At 39.0% G+C, this 19,392-nt stretch overlaps 1 protein-coding gene across 1 annotated transcript in view; it reads left to right on the forward strand.

The window, feature by feature from the left end:
* Nucleotides 1–19,392, forward strand: part of LOC126168145 (cytoplasmic phosphatidylinositol transfer protein 1) — a 77,012-nt gene that overhangs the window by 6,900 nt on the left and 50,720 nt on the right. The window contains exons 3-6 of the mRNA XM_049920533.1: nt 8,905–8,993; nt 9,120–9,127; nt 17,221–17,292; nt 17,882–17,980. Coding sequence (XP_049776490.1) covers nt 8,905–8,993; nt 9,120–9,127; nt 17,221–17,292; nt 17,882–17,980 — 268 coding nt within the window. The remainder of the gene's footprint in view (nt 1–8,904; nt 8,994–9,119; nt 9,128–17,220; nt 17,293–17,881; nt 17,981–19,392) is intronic.

Consider the following 19,392-nt stretch of genomic DNA (forward strand, 5'->3'; position numbering starts at 1 on the left):
TCTGTATGTTTGCCAATATCATCAGTGATAGATTTATAGACATTTGTGCTCTTGTTGACCAAAAATCATATCTTAGTATTGCTTCGAGTAAGAAGCTCATTGTTATAATATTTTTGAGTTGCTTTGTCCCAGAAAACATTAGCTTTGCAGAGCTGTAAATTATGCAATACATGTGTCACATCGTACAACATTTCTTGTGAATAGTTTCGATAAGAGAAATAATTGTAGCCATTCAGTGCACATCCAGGTATGACACACACATAGAAAATTGCAGAGTGAACCTAATCACTATTGTATTTGAGACAAATGAAGAAACACAACTTCATTATCAGTAGCTTTCATCACCCAAAGCCTTCTCCTCCAAAGTCCTAATTATTTAGAAATGGTTTCAGCTGATGACTTAGGACATGTGGTTTACTGTTTAAAAACATCAGTCACTGACTCCCTCCAGGCCATACCAACTGTGAAAAATAAGGATGATTGTTGTTTCTGGCTTTAGCCTATTGAAATCCACAGGATTAGGACTTTGAATAGCCAGACCTGGTAGTAGCATTCCCTTGTTATGTAAACCTAATGCACTCAATTAACTGACAAAGCTTCCTGCTGCAGGCTACTCTTCCTTCTACCTCTGTGAAATGGTGAAACGTACACTTGGATGTCTTCTCGTAGTGTAGACGACAAAGTCCCTGTGAAAGCGATCATTAAGGCACGGTTCAGGCATACAGATACCACATATTGTGTCTGCGTATCCACACACTGCTCTAGGAAGCATGTTGTTCAGCTATTGTTGAAGACTGTGAAGAGTAATTTGATTCTGCTACAATTGCGATACGCTCCATAGCCAACTTGGATAAGTGGAAACCATGTCTAGAAATGTATGAGTGTTCTGTAATGAATAAAAACTCTGTAATGTGGATACGTCTGACTTCACACATTACCAGTAACCGGCAGTTCTTTGAAACCCAAAGTAATAAGCAGATATGTTTGTAGAAGGCAGTTGTTATGTGGGTTCCTTTGAAAAGACATAACCAATCCCCCCCTGCTTTCTCCTGACCTGCACTTATTCTCAAACTAATGATCCTGACTTCCAGGGAAGTCGAACTTTAATTCTCTTTATCCTAACCCAGGCAGTGGAGTGTTCATAGAAATAAGCAAAAACATTAAATGTAGTGAGGTTCAAAGTAAAACTGACTGAGCTCATACAGGCAGAAGTAAGTAGTGGTGATGTCAGAATTTGATTCATAATTTTTTTTTCTGTTGTCAGGCTGAACCACAACAATTGTAGCCTCATTCGGAGATAACCAAATCTAAATTTGATGGCAAAGAAAATTTAATTTCATCCTTATTACGAACACTGTATAATCAGATTTTTTCTGACCTTATGATGTTAATAATAAGGGTGAATTTAATTTACCAAGTTTTGATTGATGAAACTGTGGATGCATTTGTCATCTGTGACAAAGCCTTCAGAAGTAGTTCTGAACACATTGTCAGACAGCTGCCTCATAAAATTAGTCGAACAGTCCACTTTTAAGGGAAACATTTTGGACGTCTTACCTTCTGCACCTTAACATATGCTCTGGAAGCCACTGAATAATACTTTTGATAGAGAATATTTCATAATGGTATTGGTAATTTTCTATCCTATTCAATTTGTGTTTGGTGTGAGGGAAAAAATTACTTTCTATGCTGATATGTCTCAGTACGTGTTCTCACAGTTCCTATGCGCGGTAAACAATGGAGGATGCAGAATTTTTTTCTGATCTTCTGTCAGATATCAGCACTCCGCATATATCCAGTGGTGTTCTCATTTGAATTCTCAGACCATCTGTTTTACAGCTTCATATGGACTGTACTGATCTGTTGCAATCCTAGCAATCAATTCATTCGATGTCTGCTGTCATGCCTACTTGATGAGAACTCCAAGCACTGGTACAGTATACAGTACTTTATAATTTGTTGTACTAGCATGTGTGTGTGAAGTTTCTTTTACTGATTCAGCATACTTTCCAAGAATGCTGTGTCAAAATTAGCTGATCTTGCAGTTGTTCGGGTGCAGTTTTATATTTCTGTCATTTGATAATTATCCTTATCACATAAACATAACTGCTGTATTCTGCATCGTCAACTGTCTGCCTTATATATTCCTATTGAGGCTGGTCAACTCCAACTGTACTTCAAAGTTTCCTTTCCATTCTTTGAGGAAGTAATCTTGTGTATTTTTTATGCAAATTACATTAGACTGAGTGTGTGGTAATTTTCACGTCCATCCACTCTTGCGTTTTTTGAGTGTGTAAAATTATTTTGTTTCCAAAATCTGGTAGAACATCCCCAGGTACACAGTTTTCATTCATGAGCTTGTATTGTTCCTGCTCCACTGTTTAGCCTGAGCCTTGTGTAAGATCTCTGTCAGCATTTCGTCAGTACTCTGAAATTGTTCCTTCTGTTCATCCAGAGCTTTTTGAAACTGAGAGAAGTATAGTCATCTTCTTGCACTGTGTCCTCATTTTCATTTTGCCTAATTTCTTCTGGGCAACCATGAAGTTTCTCCAGGTATTTTTTATATCTTCTTGCTGTATTTTCTGTTTATTGTGTTATCTCAGACAATTATGCTGCATGTTCTGTGCTCGCTAAAGTGACGCTATGAAGTGTGTGGCAGATTTTACTGGAACATGTTTCAAATTGACTTCTATAGTGTGACATTTTTATTATATTCATTCTTTTTCAGCTTTTCTACATTTCTAGATAATTGCAGTTCTGCATAACCTAATTGTTTCTGTGTTAATTCCAGTTGCTCATCTGTTGTCCATGGCTGTTTTTGTTCTGCCTTTTTCAATCCTAGTACGTCTTGTGCTGTTTTTACTACACTCTTCCATTAGTTTTTTACACCAATAATTCCTTGAGGTCTTCTTACTTCTTTTGTCACATTATTTCAAGATGGTTGAAGTGTTTAGATCGTTCATCTTGCCCAAGTCTCAACTTTGTAGTGCTCTGAATTTAAGCAGCATTTAATTGGTACTGTGTTATTGTCACTATCAATGTCAGCATCAGGGTAACTCTTACACAGGATGGCGATTCTTCTGGAAAATCTGGAATTCTCAACAAATTACATTTTACCTGGAACTGTCGGTGATATCTCGGGGAATTTCAGGCGTTTCATAAAATCTCAGTGAATTCTGTGTTTTTAACCTAACATTGAAATTAAATTTTATTGGGTTTTATAAATCACAAACTTCAAAATACTTAATACAGTGGAACTCTGATTTTACATTCTCCAATTTTATGTTTTTTCATGATTCTGCACCTTAAATTTGTAGCCCCTGTGAAAAACCCATAAGATCAAAATTAGCCATTTTACACTACTGGCCATTAAAATTGCTATACCAAGAAGAAATGCAGATGGTAAATGGGTATTCATTGGACAAATATATTATACTAGAACTGACATGTGATTACATTTTCACGCAATTTGGGCGCATAGATCCTGAGAAATCAGTACCCAGAACAACCACCACTGGCCGTAATAATGGCCTTGATACGCCTGGGCATTGAGTCAAAACAGAGCGTGGATGGCATGTACACGTACAGCTGCCCATACAGCTTCAACACGATACCACAGTTGATCAAGAGTAGTGACTGGCGTATTGTGATGAGCCAGTTGCTTGGCCACCATTGACCAGACATTTTCAATTGGTGAGAGATGTGGAGAATGTGTTGGCCAGGGCAGCAGTCAAACATTTTCTGTATCCAGAAAGGTCCGTACGGGACCTGCAACATGCGGTCATGCATTATCCTCCTGAAATGTAGGGTTTCGCAGGGATCGAATGAAGGGTAGAGCCACGGGTCGTAGCACATCTGAAATGTAACGTCCACCATTCAAAGTGCCGTCAATGCGAACAAGAGGTGACGGAGATGTGTAACCAATGGCACCCCATACCATCACACCGGGTGATACGCCAGTATGGTGATGACGAATACACGCTTCCAACATGCGTTCACCGTGATGTCGCCAAACACGGATGCAACCATCATGATGCTGTAAACAGAACCTGGATTCACCCGAAAAAATGACGTTTTGCCATTCATGCACCCAGGTTCATCGTTGAGTACACCATTGCAGGCACTCCTGTCTGTGATGCAGTGTCAAGGGTAACCGCAGCCATGGTCTCTGAGCTGATAGTCCATGCTGCTGCAAACATCGCCGAACTGTTCGTGCAGATGGTTGTTGTCTTGCAAACTTCCCCATCTGTTGACTCAGGGATCGAGACATGGCTGCACAATCCGTTACAGCCATGCGGATAAGATGCCTGTCATCTCGACTGCTAGTGATACGAGGCCTTTGGGATCGAGCACGGTGTTCTGTATTACCTTCCTGAACCCACCAATTCATATTCTGCTTACAGCCACTGGATCTCGACCAATGCGAACAACAATGTTGCAATACGATAAACCGCTATCGCGATAGGCTACAATCTGACATTTATCAAAGTTGGAAATGTGATGGTACGCATTTCTCCTCCTTACATGAGGCATCACAACGTTTCACAAGGCAACACAGGTGAACTGCTGTTTTTGTATGAGAAATCACTACAGGTTTGCACTACAGGTGGTGGCAGAATTAAGGGAATATGTTAGGCCATTTTGGAGAGAGGAGATGTGAGAGGGGAAGTGCTGTCATAATCTGTGATCGGTGTTGCCAACACAACTTGCAACTTTTTGCTTCACCAGACAATTACGATGCAACTACTGCTGGGTTGCAGTGGTAGTGGAAAAACAAGACAGTCAATGCAGTGTGTTCCGGACCAAGCCAATACATGACAAAGGGGCCCAGCCACCACCTATTTTTGCAGCACTTAGAACTCAGTCTCATCTTTTTCCACTGTATTCAGCAACAGTGTCAATCGTTAACCTGATAAATTCAAACACTGAGTCCTGATGAATATGCGTGGTCATGAGCGAGGAAATGTTGTTCATTCCTGGCTAGTGAACTGTTGCTGGCTGGCAACTTGTTAAGTCACCCAATAGCCAGCACAGCCACTGCACCACACTAACACACTTAAAATGAGCTCACCTACTGAATGGAGAGGGGGGAATGGTCCATCAGCAACAGGAGTGCAGGTAGGGGTTAAAGCATTTTGTGAAGTGCTGAAAATATACTTTTTGTGCATATGATGTGCTATGACAGAGATGTCAGATGGAAATAGAACATTTTAAAGACTTTTGTGTTCCAATATGACATGATACAGCAACTACATTACTTATTTATATACTTTGCACACCCTCCCCCCCCTTCCCCACCACACACACACACACACACACAGTAAATCGCAAAGATTGGCAGCAGTGACAGAGTGCATGAAGTGAAGCTGTGGCGCCAGAGCTTTCTGTCAAATTTACATTTTACACAACGTACGTAAATTCACTGACCTGATTTGTAATAAGTGTATAATGTCAATTGGGGAGGTAATTTAGTCAATCTGATTACTTTGATTTCCGGGCAGATACTGCCTCTCCAAAAGATTTCAAAAAGTGTATTTGCAATGGCAAAATTGAGCCCAGCTCAGGCTTCTATTACCATTTCTCACTCCTCATTTTGCTTGCTGAGGCTGTACTCTCATGTTGTGTTCTGTCCACTACTTTCACTGTCGACTGCATTTCAGTCTCCCATTACGATTAAATTCTCGTCCCTTGGACATATTTTATGAATTCATTAATATTATGAAAATTTTCAATTTCATTGTCATCTGCATATGTGGTTGGCATGCATAACAATGTGAGAGTAATGTCTGTTGGATATACATTCAGTTTTACCATCAATATTCATACTGTTTGCTACAGATAATTGTCTACTCCAGTGCCATTTCCCCTGTTCAGTATCATTTTGTACACCTACTCTTTCACTATCTGACCTAGCATGAATAATCCTGTGACCTCAGAAATCCTCCTCCTTCTAGCCATTGAATCTCGCTGATTCCTAAAACATCAGTCTGCGTCAGTTTCATTTCTGCTGTCAGTTGGGTAACTGTTGTCTTCAAATAGGATGAAACATCTTTGTGCTCCAACACCAACAGAAAGGGTAGCTGTTGTTGCTTTGTGAGCTGTGTTGATGATAGCCTTGTCCCATACACATCACAGTCAGCTGCAATCTTTACTCTAAATATGGCTAGAGGCTCTTAAATTGTAGTATCACCTAGGCACTTGGATCAAGGCATTTGAGGTGTTACTCCTCCACCACCCCCACTTTATCTTGTCTTATATCATATAAAGATTATTCTCCCAAGTGGAGGACAGGTCATCAGGTCCATACAACCCACACGTAAGTGTAAAAGAGATGCTTGGGTAGCTTCAGTGGGAGTCTTTATAAGAAGGATGCACAATCCTATTTTTTAAGTTCAGATAACCAGCCGTTGATGAAGATTGTTGGACAGTTTTGCCACTGTCTAAGAATAGGTTGTGTACATGGGTTCCATATGCAATCATTTTTCCTTTGCTGAGGATGTGAATAAAATAGGTCAGAATATCTCTAGAGTCCTGTGCGGGTAAGTAGGTGGGTTCTGGGAGAATCATAGTAGCAAGAGGCAGTATACTAGTTAATACTGCAGTCAATAGTGTAACTCTACCAGCTGCATGTTGCTTGGTGTTATCTAGCATGAGCACAATAGACAAACTGTTGACCCTGTTACACCATTAGTATGCACTTTTAATACACAAGAGAAACAAGTGCTTAGCAAGCATGAGTATATAACTTTCCACAATTGCAGTTTTCAACGTTTACTACAGTGAAACACAAATTTGAGACATTTGTAAGTTCCTGTCAACAAACAATATTAATTTTAGCACACTCTAATGCCATATTAATTTTAATATGCCTTCTATAAAGGACACTCGGTAAACACTTTAGCATGGGAGGAACCCTAAATGGATATGTGACTGAGGATAAATCACAGTAGGTACAAGAGTTCAGTCAAATTTTACCTTATATTTGGGTGCACTATAACATCCTATGAGTTGATCCTTCACTGTACATTACTATAGTGTTCCATTACAGTGATTGCGCAGTGTGGTGACGATTGCATGTCAGTAGGTGGATTTGCAGGTAGAATTGGTGGACTCTGTCATTTCTTGGTGGCGATGATAGATACCAATTACAGAATAGTTCCAGCTCTTTATCCATCCATCCGAGGCATTGGAAAGCGGCACGGAAAGCCTCTCTCGGCACCAGCTCAATATACAACTTTTACATGAGCAGTTGACCGTTTGGTAGCCTCATCCCTGACTGACTCTTTGTTCCACCATTTCCACCTAGGCCAACCACAATTTGCGCGTGCTACACAGTTCCGTTCCCGAGGGGAACCACAACACCTTTTACATACAAAATAACTAAGTGAAGGTCAGCAGTTTACATAACAGCAAACAAACATTTTAAATAAAACAGAACATTTGCATATATTGGTAGTTCTACACAAAATTATTTAAATAAAATTATTTAATTTTAAAAGTAACCAAAGAGATTATATATGAAAACAAAAGATCATTTGCTCATATTGTGCATATTACAGAGATAACACTTCATTACAGTATCGAATTAATCGTACATTAATTACAGAAGTTCAATGATGGGATGTTGAACAAAATAGAAAGCTAAATGAATCAACAAAGAGTATGTAGTGTGTAAGCTATGGTGTTACAAGCAGTCCTTGCCTTGCAGACATGGCACTGTTTGTGCTGTGGTGTTAATGGCAGCCTATGCATGGAATGTTTCCCTCATCTGGCTGCTGCTAGTCTCTGACTAATGGTGCAGGATGACAGAATGTTGCAGGAAATTCATTACTTGTTCTTGGATGGCAGGTGCAGATGTGGAAGGGTTAAAATGTGTTTTGATGCACAATATGGTAGTCCTTCCTCCTTCCTGAATGTTGACCTCTATCGCTCTGATGGCTCTACCAACACTTGTGTCCACATTAAAATGTGGGGGTTGAAGGGACCAGACTACAAAGGCCATTGGTTCCACATTAAACCCACTAACCACCAACAGTATCTGCATTTTGACAACTGCCATCCTTTCCACGCCAAAAAACCCCACCCATATGACCCAGCCACATGTGGGCAATGTATCTGAAGTGATGAGAACTCCCTTCTCCAGAATGCTGAAGGCAGTACCCCTTAAACTTAATCCATAAACAAATCTCCCAATCCATATCCTCCTACTGCCCCCATTTCTCCCACAACCCCCAAGAAACCGCTACAAAAGAGTGTCCCCCTCATCACCCACTATCACTCTGGACAGGAAAGAACCTTGATTATCCCTCATCCTGCACTGAAATGAGGGACATCCTATCCAAGGTCCTACTCACGTCTCCTAAAGTGGTGGTCTACTGGCCGCCCAATCTACATATCTTGGTCCATGTGATAAACTAAACCTAATTCAAGGACTGTTGCTGAATTTTTTTTTTATATAATTTGTGTTAAGTTCATTGTGTTTGTTCTGAAACAGTATGTTCTTGTGTTGAAGGCCATTACTCTGTTTGCTTTGGTTCCCTGGTATTTTCTCCAATTATTTGAAACATTAACGATGGTCATTTAGTGGATGTTAATAGTAGGCTTATCTTGTTTTTTGATGAATTTTGTTTTTCCAGAACCAATTGCTTTATCACTTTTGAACCAGAAGGGATTCCATTTATTGTATAACATTTTAAATACTGTTCATATTGTTATGTTAGTAAATTATTATCAGTGCAGTATGTACTTGGCTTATTATGCTTTTGCTTCAAATAGTGATATTATTACAGGTTTGAAAGTAAGTGAAGTAGGTGCTTTCGTAGTTTGATGAACAAGTGTACAAAAATCTTTCATTAGTTGGAAGCTTTTACATATTTTTAAGCTTTGTCTTTTTTTCTTTTGTAGTAGACTTCCATATTGGGTTCAGTCATTGATACCACGAGTATTCTACGTGACAGAGAAAGCATGGAATTACTACCCATTCACAATTACAGGTAGATTTCTTTGCTGTTAACTTTCTTGATCATAGCCTCCATAGAGTTGAAATACTTTCTGGGCATTTTTACTAATTGAGTGTTTCTTTTACATGTGCTTCCTTTTCCAAATTATGTGGATTTCAGAATACACTGTAAGTATAAAGTATTTAATAAGTATTCTGGGCTACTGTGTATTACAATTTGCTCCTTGCAAAGGATTTATATTTTAAGAGCATTTTATGTTGCAGCTTAATTACTATACCTAGGTTATTTTTCTGGTGTCTTTTTACTCAGCACAGCCTATTTTTAGATGTCTGGAGTGTCTACTGTTAAGTTCCATGTTGCTGTGTTACCATACAACTAACAATATCAGAAAAAGAAACCTTCGACAACCGAGCAGTACTGAACTTAAGGTTGAGGGCAAAGAGTAAAGTGAGCAATGCTGTTGTCAGTGGCATGTACAATGAGTAAATGGAAAAAGTGTATCTCCAAACGATACACACAGCACATACTGTAGACATTTGCACTGTTGTGCTGATGTTTTCATTGAAATAAGATACAAAAGTAAGTGGGGGTGGAAAATCAAATGGACTGTAATTATTCTGTGGTGAGTCACCAGAGACCATGGCTCCCTTGTAACAAAATACTCAGAAAATATGCCTGAAAAACATCCGAAATTTTGTTGGAGTTTGGTTTCACCCAGTATGTAGCAGAGGTATATGTACACATTTGTGTAACTATGAATGTTACTGAAGTGTTACTGTGTTTTAACAGGAAATGTGGAAAGAGTTGTAGTCTGTAAACCTTACAGTGGTTATACTTGGGTTCATAATCCTGAAGTAAGAGTCCAGGAAAAGGTTACTACTCACCTAAAAGACTAGGAACTTGTACATCAATGTTAGGAACTTCTTCTTTCTCAAAGGCAGTTTTTTGAGCTCATCTTTCTGGGATGACCTTCAGGGCTAGCATTATGTTAACAAAAATTTAATCAAAATCTTTTCATTTAAATATTCCTTTGATTTTTGTTGTGAAAATAAGTTATTCAGAGTAAGTTAAGGTGACTATTGTGTGTTACCTATCATAGACTCCAGTGGAAGGTATTTCACTTCCTCAACAAAGAATTCTAAGTTCTGTGTCTAAAATTGGGCTATTATTGTCAAACTTTCCTGATGTCTCCTCAGATAAAAAAACTGGAATTAATTTATATACTGGTGTGAACTGTTTACAAAGTGTAATATTTGGGATTACAATCAAAATAGAGCATAAAGGCAAATAGAGTTGGAATTTTCCACTAACTGTTTATGATTCCTATTACATGACAGTGCATCTTCCAACAGGTATTATTTTAACTGGGATATATTTATTCATTATATTTTTTATCACATAGCATGCAGGATTTGCTTACAGAATTTGACAGATTACTCGTGTATCTGTCACATGTTCAGGTCTGTGGATGGTTTGATAGAAACACTGTTTTAACTAGGACACACAACGCAACCAAGAATGTTAGTACAACTTTATTAGACTGTTGCCTGTACGCAATTCACTGTGACATATACTGAAACAATACGATAAGGTAAGGTATGCAAGCAGTAACAACATGATAACTGAACATGAGCATAGTGTGGCAAGGTTTAAATAGGCACTTGCGTGTGGTGGGCTCTGTCGGAAGTTCACAGTATTGGTCTTTTGCGGCGCACTCTCGCAGATGTCGACACACTGCTAAAGTGCGTGGCTTTCAAATGTCTGCACATTATTTCATTCCTCTTCCCTTGGGGATCAGCTCGGATTTGCAGGATGTCCATGGTGTCTTCCTCCATAAGTCTCCTGCTGAGATGACGTGCTGATAATGGGGCATATGCCCAGCAGCATTGCAGTCTATCTTCTCATGTCAGTCCATATGGTAGGACGGGTGATGTCAGTGTGAGCTCCATGTGCACGTCAGGTCCAAGGCCTGGTGGTGGTGCTCCTGCCCCTGCAGTTGGTGGCTGAGGCAGAGAAGACAGCTTCAGTATGGATGGCTGCAATGGTACTAGTAACAGTATTGGGAAGCTGTGCCAGGTTCGTCCACTGGTGATGGAGGACCCCTTGTATGTCATGGCAGGGACCCAGCCACATCAGGTGATCCCTCAAGCAATGCAGACTAGCATGGTGATGTCGATGTCCTGGGTGGGGGTTGTCCAGGCACAACTGGTCATAATGAGGTGCACAGAGGTCCTCCTCCGTATGGATGTGGCAGAGACAGTGGCTGCGGCATTGGGAGATGACGACTGGAATCTATTTTGGCCAATGACCAAACCCATGTGCCTAGACCATCCCCCGTCCCCCTCACTCCCCCAGGTGGGAAACAGGATGATGGCTGCATGGATTGACATTCCTGGCCAGGCTGCACAAGATGCAGGAGTGTCCAGTAGGGAGACAGAAGTTGATCCAAGGCAATGGTGGGTGGGGACCGAGTCATGTACTTTTTCATTTCCATTTTCATTTTGAATGTTCTAACTAATCTTTCAGCCTCACTGTTGGACTGCAGGTGGAAGGACAGGGCGAAGATGTGGCGAATCTCACAGGTGTTGTAGGATGAGGCAAACTCCTGTGACACAAACTGAGAGCCGTTATCAGAGACCAACATTGCTGGAAGTCCTTTGATGGAAAAAGTTTTCAACAGGGCTGCCACAGTGGCAGCGGCCGAAATATATGGGTAACGGACAACGTATGGGAACCAAGAGAATGTATCAATTACTGTTAGCCAATATGCATTAAGGAAAGAGCCTGCAAAATCAATGTGGAGATGGTCCAAGGCCTGCGAAGGTTGCAGTCACGGAGACAACGTTTCCCGCAAGGCAGAATGCTGTGATGTGCATTGAAAATATGCTGTAACCATACTGAATGATTGCAGCATGAATCACTTGGTCAGCATATAACTCCTTATGTCCATCAGTTACAAAGTGACAATGACAGCTTAAACCGTGAAGCTCAGCTGCCCAAGTCTTATAGGAATGTTCTACTTTCTTGTGATTCATATAGAACTCAACTTGAGTGGCAATGACTCGTGTCCCTTTACAGTAGTATTTCAAAAGAGGGTCGCACATGTTATCAAAAGAGAGAGAAGACATATCCTACAGGGGGCCGGTTGGCAAAGAAGTTGATACATGCGAAGCAATAATCAAGACAAAAAGAAAGCATGGCATGAGGTAACAACAGTCAATCCAAACACATGCGAAACTGCTGTCGCAATTGTTTTTCGAATTCATCCCGTTTTTCGACAGACCCATCATAAGCCAGATACTGTGGAGGGTAAATGTCAGCGATGCTGCAGTGTCGCAGTAAGAGCCCCTTGCTGATCAATCAGCAGGCGTAAAAACTCATCAGTAACACGTCAGACATCATAGGTGCAACAGATGACCAACCAGAGACTGAAAACCGCACGGAGAACACTCCTACACTCGTCATTGCTAGTGTTGTAACTTGGACACACAACACAACCAAGAATGTTAGTACAACTTTACTAGACTGCGCCTGTATGCCAATCACCATGACCTACACTGGAGGCAATAAGATAAAACAACATATGCAAGAAGAAATAACATGATAAATGAGCATGAGCGTAGCGTGGCAGGGTTTAAATAGCCACTCGCCTGTGGTGGGCTGTATTAGAAGTTCACAGTGTAGCTCTTTTTCAGTGCACTCTTGCAGATGATAACACACTGCTTACGCATGTAGCTTTCAGGTGTGTGTGCATTACTTCAACTGCAATAGGTTATAATCTTAAAAATATATGCAATCTAGATGGACAGTAAAATTTGTGGTACTCTTTTTATTTCAGTTCTACCTTTACTTCCTCAATGGGATTATCACACCCATTATAGACAGTGCATTGTTGATGCAGCTGTTCTTATGTTTTGTACTATCTGTACCATTTCCTTACAGTTTTTGCAGATTATTCTGCTGACCACATACTGTAAATTGATATTCTAGTCCTGCCCCATGATTTTTCTCCAGGAAGTTTCCTCCATTCTCCTAGACCTAGCAGCCATATCAGAGAAAGTAAAGAGGAAAACTTTAGAATAAGCTTTTAAAATGACAGACTTCAAATGCTAAACAATTATCTGCTACTGGAATCAGTGTCCTAGACGTAGTTATTTTACTGAATGTTATTGATTGTTGCACCACATAGCAGTAATCACCAACTTGCCTTTACTGATCTTTACCAAATCTTGCAACTTCACTCTTGACACTCTAACTTACTCATTTAGCTCTTTGGCCCTAATTTTTACCTCAAAATGTTTCCATAGTTAGCACTAATATTAAATGTTACAGCCAGACTTATATAATTTTAGACACACCTACTCTCCTTGCAAGTCTACCTCAAAAGGCTCTTCATGGTTGTGTAATTACAGCAACATCCATCCATTTGAACGTGGTTACTGTAGTCAAGCCTTGACTGCCTGTACACAATTTTATATGTTTCTTTTCTCAGTGATTTCATTCAGTGCCTTCTTATTAATTATTCAATATATCCAACTAATCTTCACATTCTTCTGCTAAACCATATTTCAAAAGCTTCTATTCTTTTATGTGAACTGCATGTGTCTCACTTTTGTGAAAGTTTATGCTTTCTTAACACACAAATCTGTATGTGATGTTAACAAATTTCTCTGTAGCAGTAATACTTTTCTTACCATTGTCAATCTGCACTTTATAACCTCTCAACTTAGGCCGTTGTCAGTTTTTTTGCTGCCCACGGTCCATATTCTTTCTGCTTTCTTTTCCAGCAACCTATCACTGTTAAGTTTTCATCTTCATCTCCCTTACCTAATTGAATAATTTATTTTATCTCATTAAAGATTCTTTCAGTATCTTTATTTGTGAAGGTTGTTCGCCTGTAAACTTGTACTACTGTGGTGGCTGTTGGCTTTGTGTGCATCATGGCTCTGGTTGTGTAATCACCAGGCAGGGGATGGAGGGGGGCTGAAAAGTATCTCACCTGTATTTCCATTTTCTTATTCATTATTAGTCTTGCACCTGCATCACTCTTATATGATTTTTTTGCTGATTAATGTGTATTCACGTGACCAGAAATACTATTCTTCCTGCAACTGGACTTCACTGATTCTCACTGTATGTAACTACAACCTATCCATTTCTCTTCTTAAATTCTCTAACCTACCTATCCATTTGCCCTTTAAAATTTTGAACCTTTTTATCCTGTTAAGGAATCTAACATTGTCGCAGCAACCCATAGAAGAGTAATTTTGTATTTCCTTATGACGACATCCTCCTGAGTACCCCCTGAACACCTTCCTGAGTGCTCCCTGCCTTGAGATCTGAGTCGGGAACTACTTTACCTTCAGAATATTTTACCCAAGAGAGTGACATAATTATTAAGCCATGCAGTAAAATTGCATGCCCATCTGAAATATAATAGGCGTAGTTTGCCCTTGCTTTCAGCCATTCACAGTACTAATGTAGGAGGAAAGTATTGGATAATGTCATATGTCCAGGTCACTCAACCACCCAAACTGTTGCCCCTGCAACTGCTGAAAACAGAAGCAATATGTTAGTCAAGACTTTCCATAAATGTAGGTCCACCTGTAGTATGACTACCTGTACCACTGAGACACATAAGCTACCCCACTTCGGCAGGACGCATATTGCATGGCTCTGTCATCGGAGTTGTCTTCAGAGCTGATTGCTACAATGTTTCAATGCTTTCCACTGTTGAATGGATTGATTCCAGGTATGCCATTTTGTTGGCTTCCATTGTTAAGAAAATTAATGCCTTAGACTGCAATGAACCCTTGAAAACTAAAGCTGTTGAATGGAGGGACGAAATGTAATCTGTTTTAAAATCTCACATCAACCTGTCGTATAATGATGGCCACATAGTGGTAGATGTTACTGTGGCTACTGTAGTAGTAGTGGCACTATTGAGGAGCGAATGTAGTGTTACATTTTGGTATGACTTTGGATACCACACATTATCTTGACCTCTACATATTAAGGACCAATTGAAACTCAGCTGCTACAGTTTAGTCCTTGATATACTACTCCCTCTTTCAGACAATCCCGTATGCAATATTTCAGCATGACATTTTTCCATTGGATGTGCCATGTTCTGAGAACACTTTTTCTCTGGGCTGAACTTTCATGTGACATGCTGTCCTATGAAAAGTCTGGGATGTGGTTTGTTGGCAACTTTTATGGTCATAGTCTTTCAGCAACCACTGTTAATGTTTTGTCAATGTGCATACAAATCCCATGGAAAGAAATTAACCAGAAAAGTATTCAGCTACTCTTCAATGAAATGCCATGATGTTTGTTGGGTGTGTGTGTGGGGGGAGGGGGGGGGGGTCAGTGAAACTACCAATACCACAATACCACCTGTCTACTTTATGACACATAAAGCACTCATTGAAATGTAGTATTTGTAAAATATGTGTTATAACAAGAATTATAATTACTTTCATTTCATTCATTGACTTTTCACCTTACAATCAAATATTCATCTTTCAACCTAATCTAGATCTTGGATTATGCCACTGATCAGTATGTCACCACAACTAAAATTTCGTATTCACATTTGTGAGCTTCAGTTTTATATGCTTCTTCTATGGTGGCAATAATCTTTTGATGCTTTGGTGACAATAGGCTGTTCAATGATCACGGAACCAGATTTAAAAAAGAGTGTATCTTTAAATGATTATCATACAACCAGAAATTCCTCATTTGCTGGACACATGTAAATGAAAACTTTGAAGCACAGAATATTTGACATCCACTAACTTGGAGTCACTGAGCAAGAGGTTCATACCTTTGTTAAATATTCCATGCTTCTATTTTTGCATGCTTTTGCACGATACCATTAACCATTTTGTAGCATTGTTCTGCTGTTATGATTGTACCTTTGAAATTTGTTTTAAAAGATAATTACACATTTTTCAATTACATCAGTGTTTCATTCCAGTAGGGATGCAATGCATTTTGGTCACATCTTCCAAATGATGATGTGGTGCAAGAAAATATTATCCTTCAGAGAATAATGTTAAAGGGAAACTAGGGGATTTCAGACTCCACACTTTCTATGTTTGCAAGTCAAAAAGCAGGGAACACATCTTTCAGCTTTCAGTATTTCATTTGGAAGATAGTCTTTCATTTGCTGCAGCTGCTCTTAAATGCCCACTAGTGATGATTGTTTTGACTTTTCCACACAAAACAGAAGGGGAAAAAATCACTCGCTCATACTTTAATGTAGCCTACATACTGTCCACCATTCATGGTGAATATATATGGATCATTTATCTTAGAAAGTTCATGTAGACATACTTGATCGTTGTTCATATTTCCAGATGATGTGTCACTTTGCTCTGATACTACACACTTATATTTACCATCATTAAATTGCATTGGCATTATGGATAACAGTTAATATAAATATCATTCTGAGAAACTGCCGTTTGTGGCAGGCCGGGTGTAAATTATGTTTTGGTAACTGTCATGTCAGTCTCATTGTCAGAAATAGTTTATTGAAAAATACCTGAATTGCCACTTATAGATAATCCTGAAGCATAATGATACTCAATTTCTCTTCTGTTACCTCCATCACTTGAATGTTTTTGCTAAAATTGTGTTTTGCACAAAAGATAATATTAATTACCTTCCAGAGTGGAATTATCAATCTGCAGTGCAGTGTGCGCTGATATGAACCCGAGTTCGAGTCTCGGTCTGGCACACAGTTTTAACCTGCCAGGAAGTTTCATTAATTGTCTTTCTTCTCTTGATAGTTTCTGCTAGTAGTAATTCTATATGACATATACTGAGTTCCATAACAGCATTATTGTGAAATTGTGCTTAGATTTTTCTGAAGGATGAACTCTGGTGAAACTGTCATAAATTTATCACTCATTAAAAGAAATAAGTAAAAATAAATATGGATATCACCATTTCCCACATACCATTAATAAATCAAGTCATTCTGTAATTAATACGCTAATAGTGAGATTTCTACAGCTCTGTTCTACATACCCTCCTGTAAAAGAACTACTTAGTAGCACCATGATATGTTCATATCTTTGTTGGATGTTGGAAGACGGAAACTGTGAGTTTAGTGAATGTTTAAGATTAAGGGCAGTTTATAGTGTTAGAACAAATTTGCCTTCCACCCATTCCCAGTGAAGGCTTTGTTTGACATGTGATACATTAGTCCTGTATGAGAACATTAAAATTTTCTTTTCAAATTTTGTTTCAGTGCTCATTCATACCAAAATTCAACATATCCATCAAGACAAAATATGAAAACAACAATGGTTCTACTGAAAATGTAAGTAAAATTACTGATTTAGCTTTCAGTTAAGAGTAATTATTAACACAACCACCTAATGGAAATATATTTTTGTTTTTTTGTGCTGCTATTAGGTTTTTTGGGTAGCTATCAAATTTCAAATATTCAAACATGTATTGAAGTAACACCTACTGACATTTATTTGTTTTTGTCTTTTTATTATTAATGTTTCATTCTTCTTTCTTTCTTTCTTTCTTTCTTTCTTTCATTTTCTAGATTTCACTTTCATATTTTATCATGCATTTTTTTTTTCTTAAAAGATGCAGTAAACTTTTAGTAAAAGCTTTCAGTTATAATTTAGGTAGTCTTCTTTCTCCCTTCACTGTCTTGGACCACTGAAATTTTCTCATTGCATACCTCTGTACTTGTGACTGTTTAATAAAGTTTATAGAAAGGCTAATTTTATTTGTTATCATTGTGAGGTCTGCTGATCATGTTTTATATTTTCCAAAGAAGGCTGAATATCTTTCTAATAATTGTTATTTGATGCTTTGGTAATAAAGTTTGTTTAAAAAAGTAGTTTATGTAAAGTCTGGACAGTTTTTGATATCTCTCTGTTTGCCTGCAGTGCCTCAACCTGACGCCAGAGGTTCTAGCTGAAAGAAGTATAGATGAAATAGACATTGCGTACGATGAAGTTAGTCCTAAACACTATAAGGAGGAAGAGGTAAGTTCTGCCATCCTCAGTACATACTGTGTAACTGTCGATAGTTATATGTAGGTTGTTTTAAACAAGTTATGTATTTCATTATGACATTGCAGGTTAAAACATTTATCCTTCATTGGAAAATACAAGCAAAAAGTATAAGAAGAAATCTGCTGTATATGTGTAATATATTTTTGAAAATTTACGTGTTTTGTGATTGTAATGAAATAATACGAAGTTTCATGAACATGTTATTAAAATTTATTTGTAGTGAGCATGGATCCTTAAGTGCATCTCACTTTAAGGGATATAATATCAACAGCTTCTGACTGCTCTGCCCCCCCCCCCCCCCCCCCCCCATTAACCATGACCTTGCCATTGGTGGAGAGGCTTATGTGCCTCATTGGTACAGACAGTCATACCGTAGGTGTAACAACGGAGGAGTATCTGGTATCTGATGAGAGGCCAGACAAACGTGTGGTTCCTGAAGAGGTGGAGCAGCCTTTTCAGCAGTTGCTGGGGCAACAGTCTGTATGATTGACTGATCTGGCCTCGTAACATCAACCAAACCGGCCATGCTGTGATGGTACTGCGAATGGCTGAATGCAAGGGGAAACTACAGCTGTAGTTTTTTCCCAAGGGCATGCAGCTGTACTGTATGTTTAAATAATGATGGTGTCCTCTTGGGTAAAATATTCTGGAGGTAAAATAGTCATCCATTTGGATCTCCGGGTGGGGACTACTCAGGAAAATGTTGTTATCAGGAGAAACAAAACTTGATTTCTACAGATTGTAGCATGGAATGTCAGATCCCTTAATTGGGCAGGTAGGCCAGAAAATTTAAAAAGGAAATTGGATAGGTTAAAGTTAGATGTTGTTGTTGTGGTCTTCAGTCCAGAGACTGGTTTGATGCAGCTCTCCATGCTACTCTATCCTGTGCAAGCTTTTTCATCTCCCAGTACCTACTGCAACCTACATCCTTCTCAATCTGTTTAGTGTATTCATCTCTTGGTCTCCCTCTACGATTTTTACCCTCCACGCTTCCCTCCAATACTAAATTGGTGATCCCTTGATGTCTCAGAATATGCCCTACAAACCGATTCCTTCTTCTAGTCAAGTTGTGTCACAAACTCCTCTTCTCTCCAATTCTATTCAATACCTCCTCATTAGTTACGTGATCTACCCATCTAATCTTCAGCATTCTTCTGTAACATCACATTTCAAAAGCTTCTATTCTCTTCCTGTCTAAACTATTTATTGTCCACGTTTCACCTCCATACAAGGCTACACTCCATAAAAATACTTTCAGAAACAACTTCCTGACACTTAAATCTTTACTCAATGTTAACAAATTTCTGTTCTTCAGAAACGCTTTCCTTGCCATTGCCAGTCTACATTTTATATCCTCTCTACTTCGACCATCATCAGTTTTT

Source organism: Schistocerca cancellata, chromosome 1 (assembly GCF_023864275.1).
Source record: "Schistocerca cancellata isolate TAMUIC-IGC-003103 chromosome 1, iqSchCanc2.1, whole genome shotgun sequence".
NCBI lineage: Eukaryota > Metazoa > Arthropoda > Insecta > Orthoptera > Acrididae > Schistocerca > Schistocerca cancellata.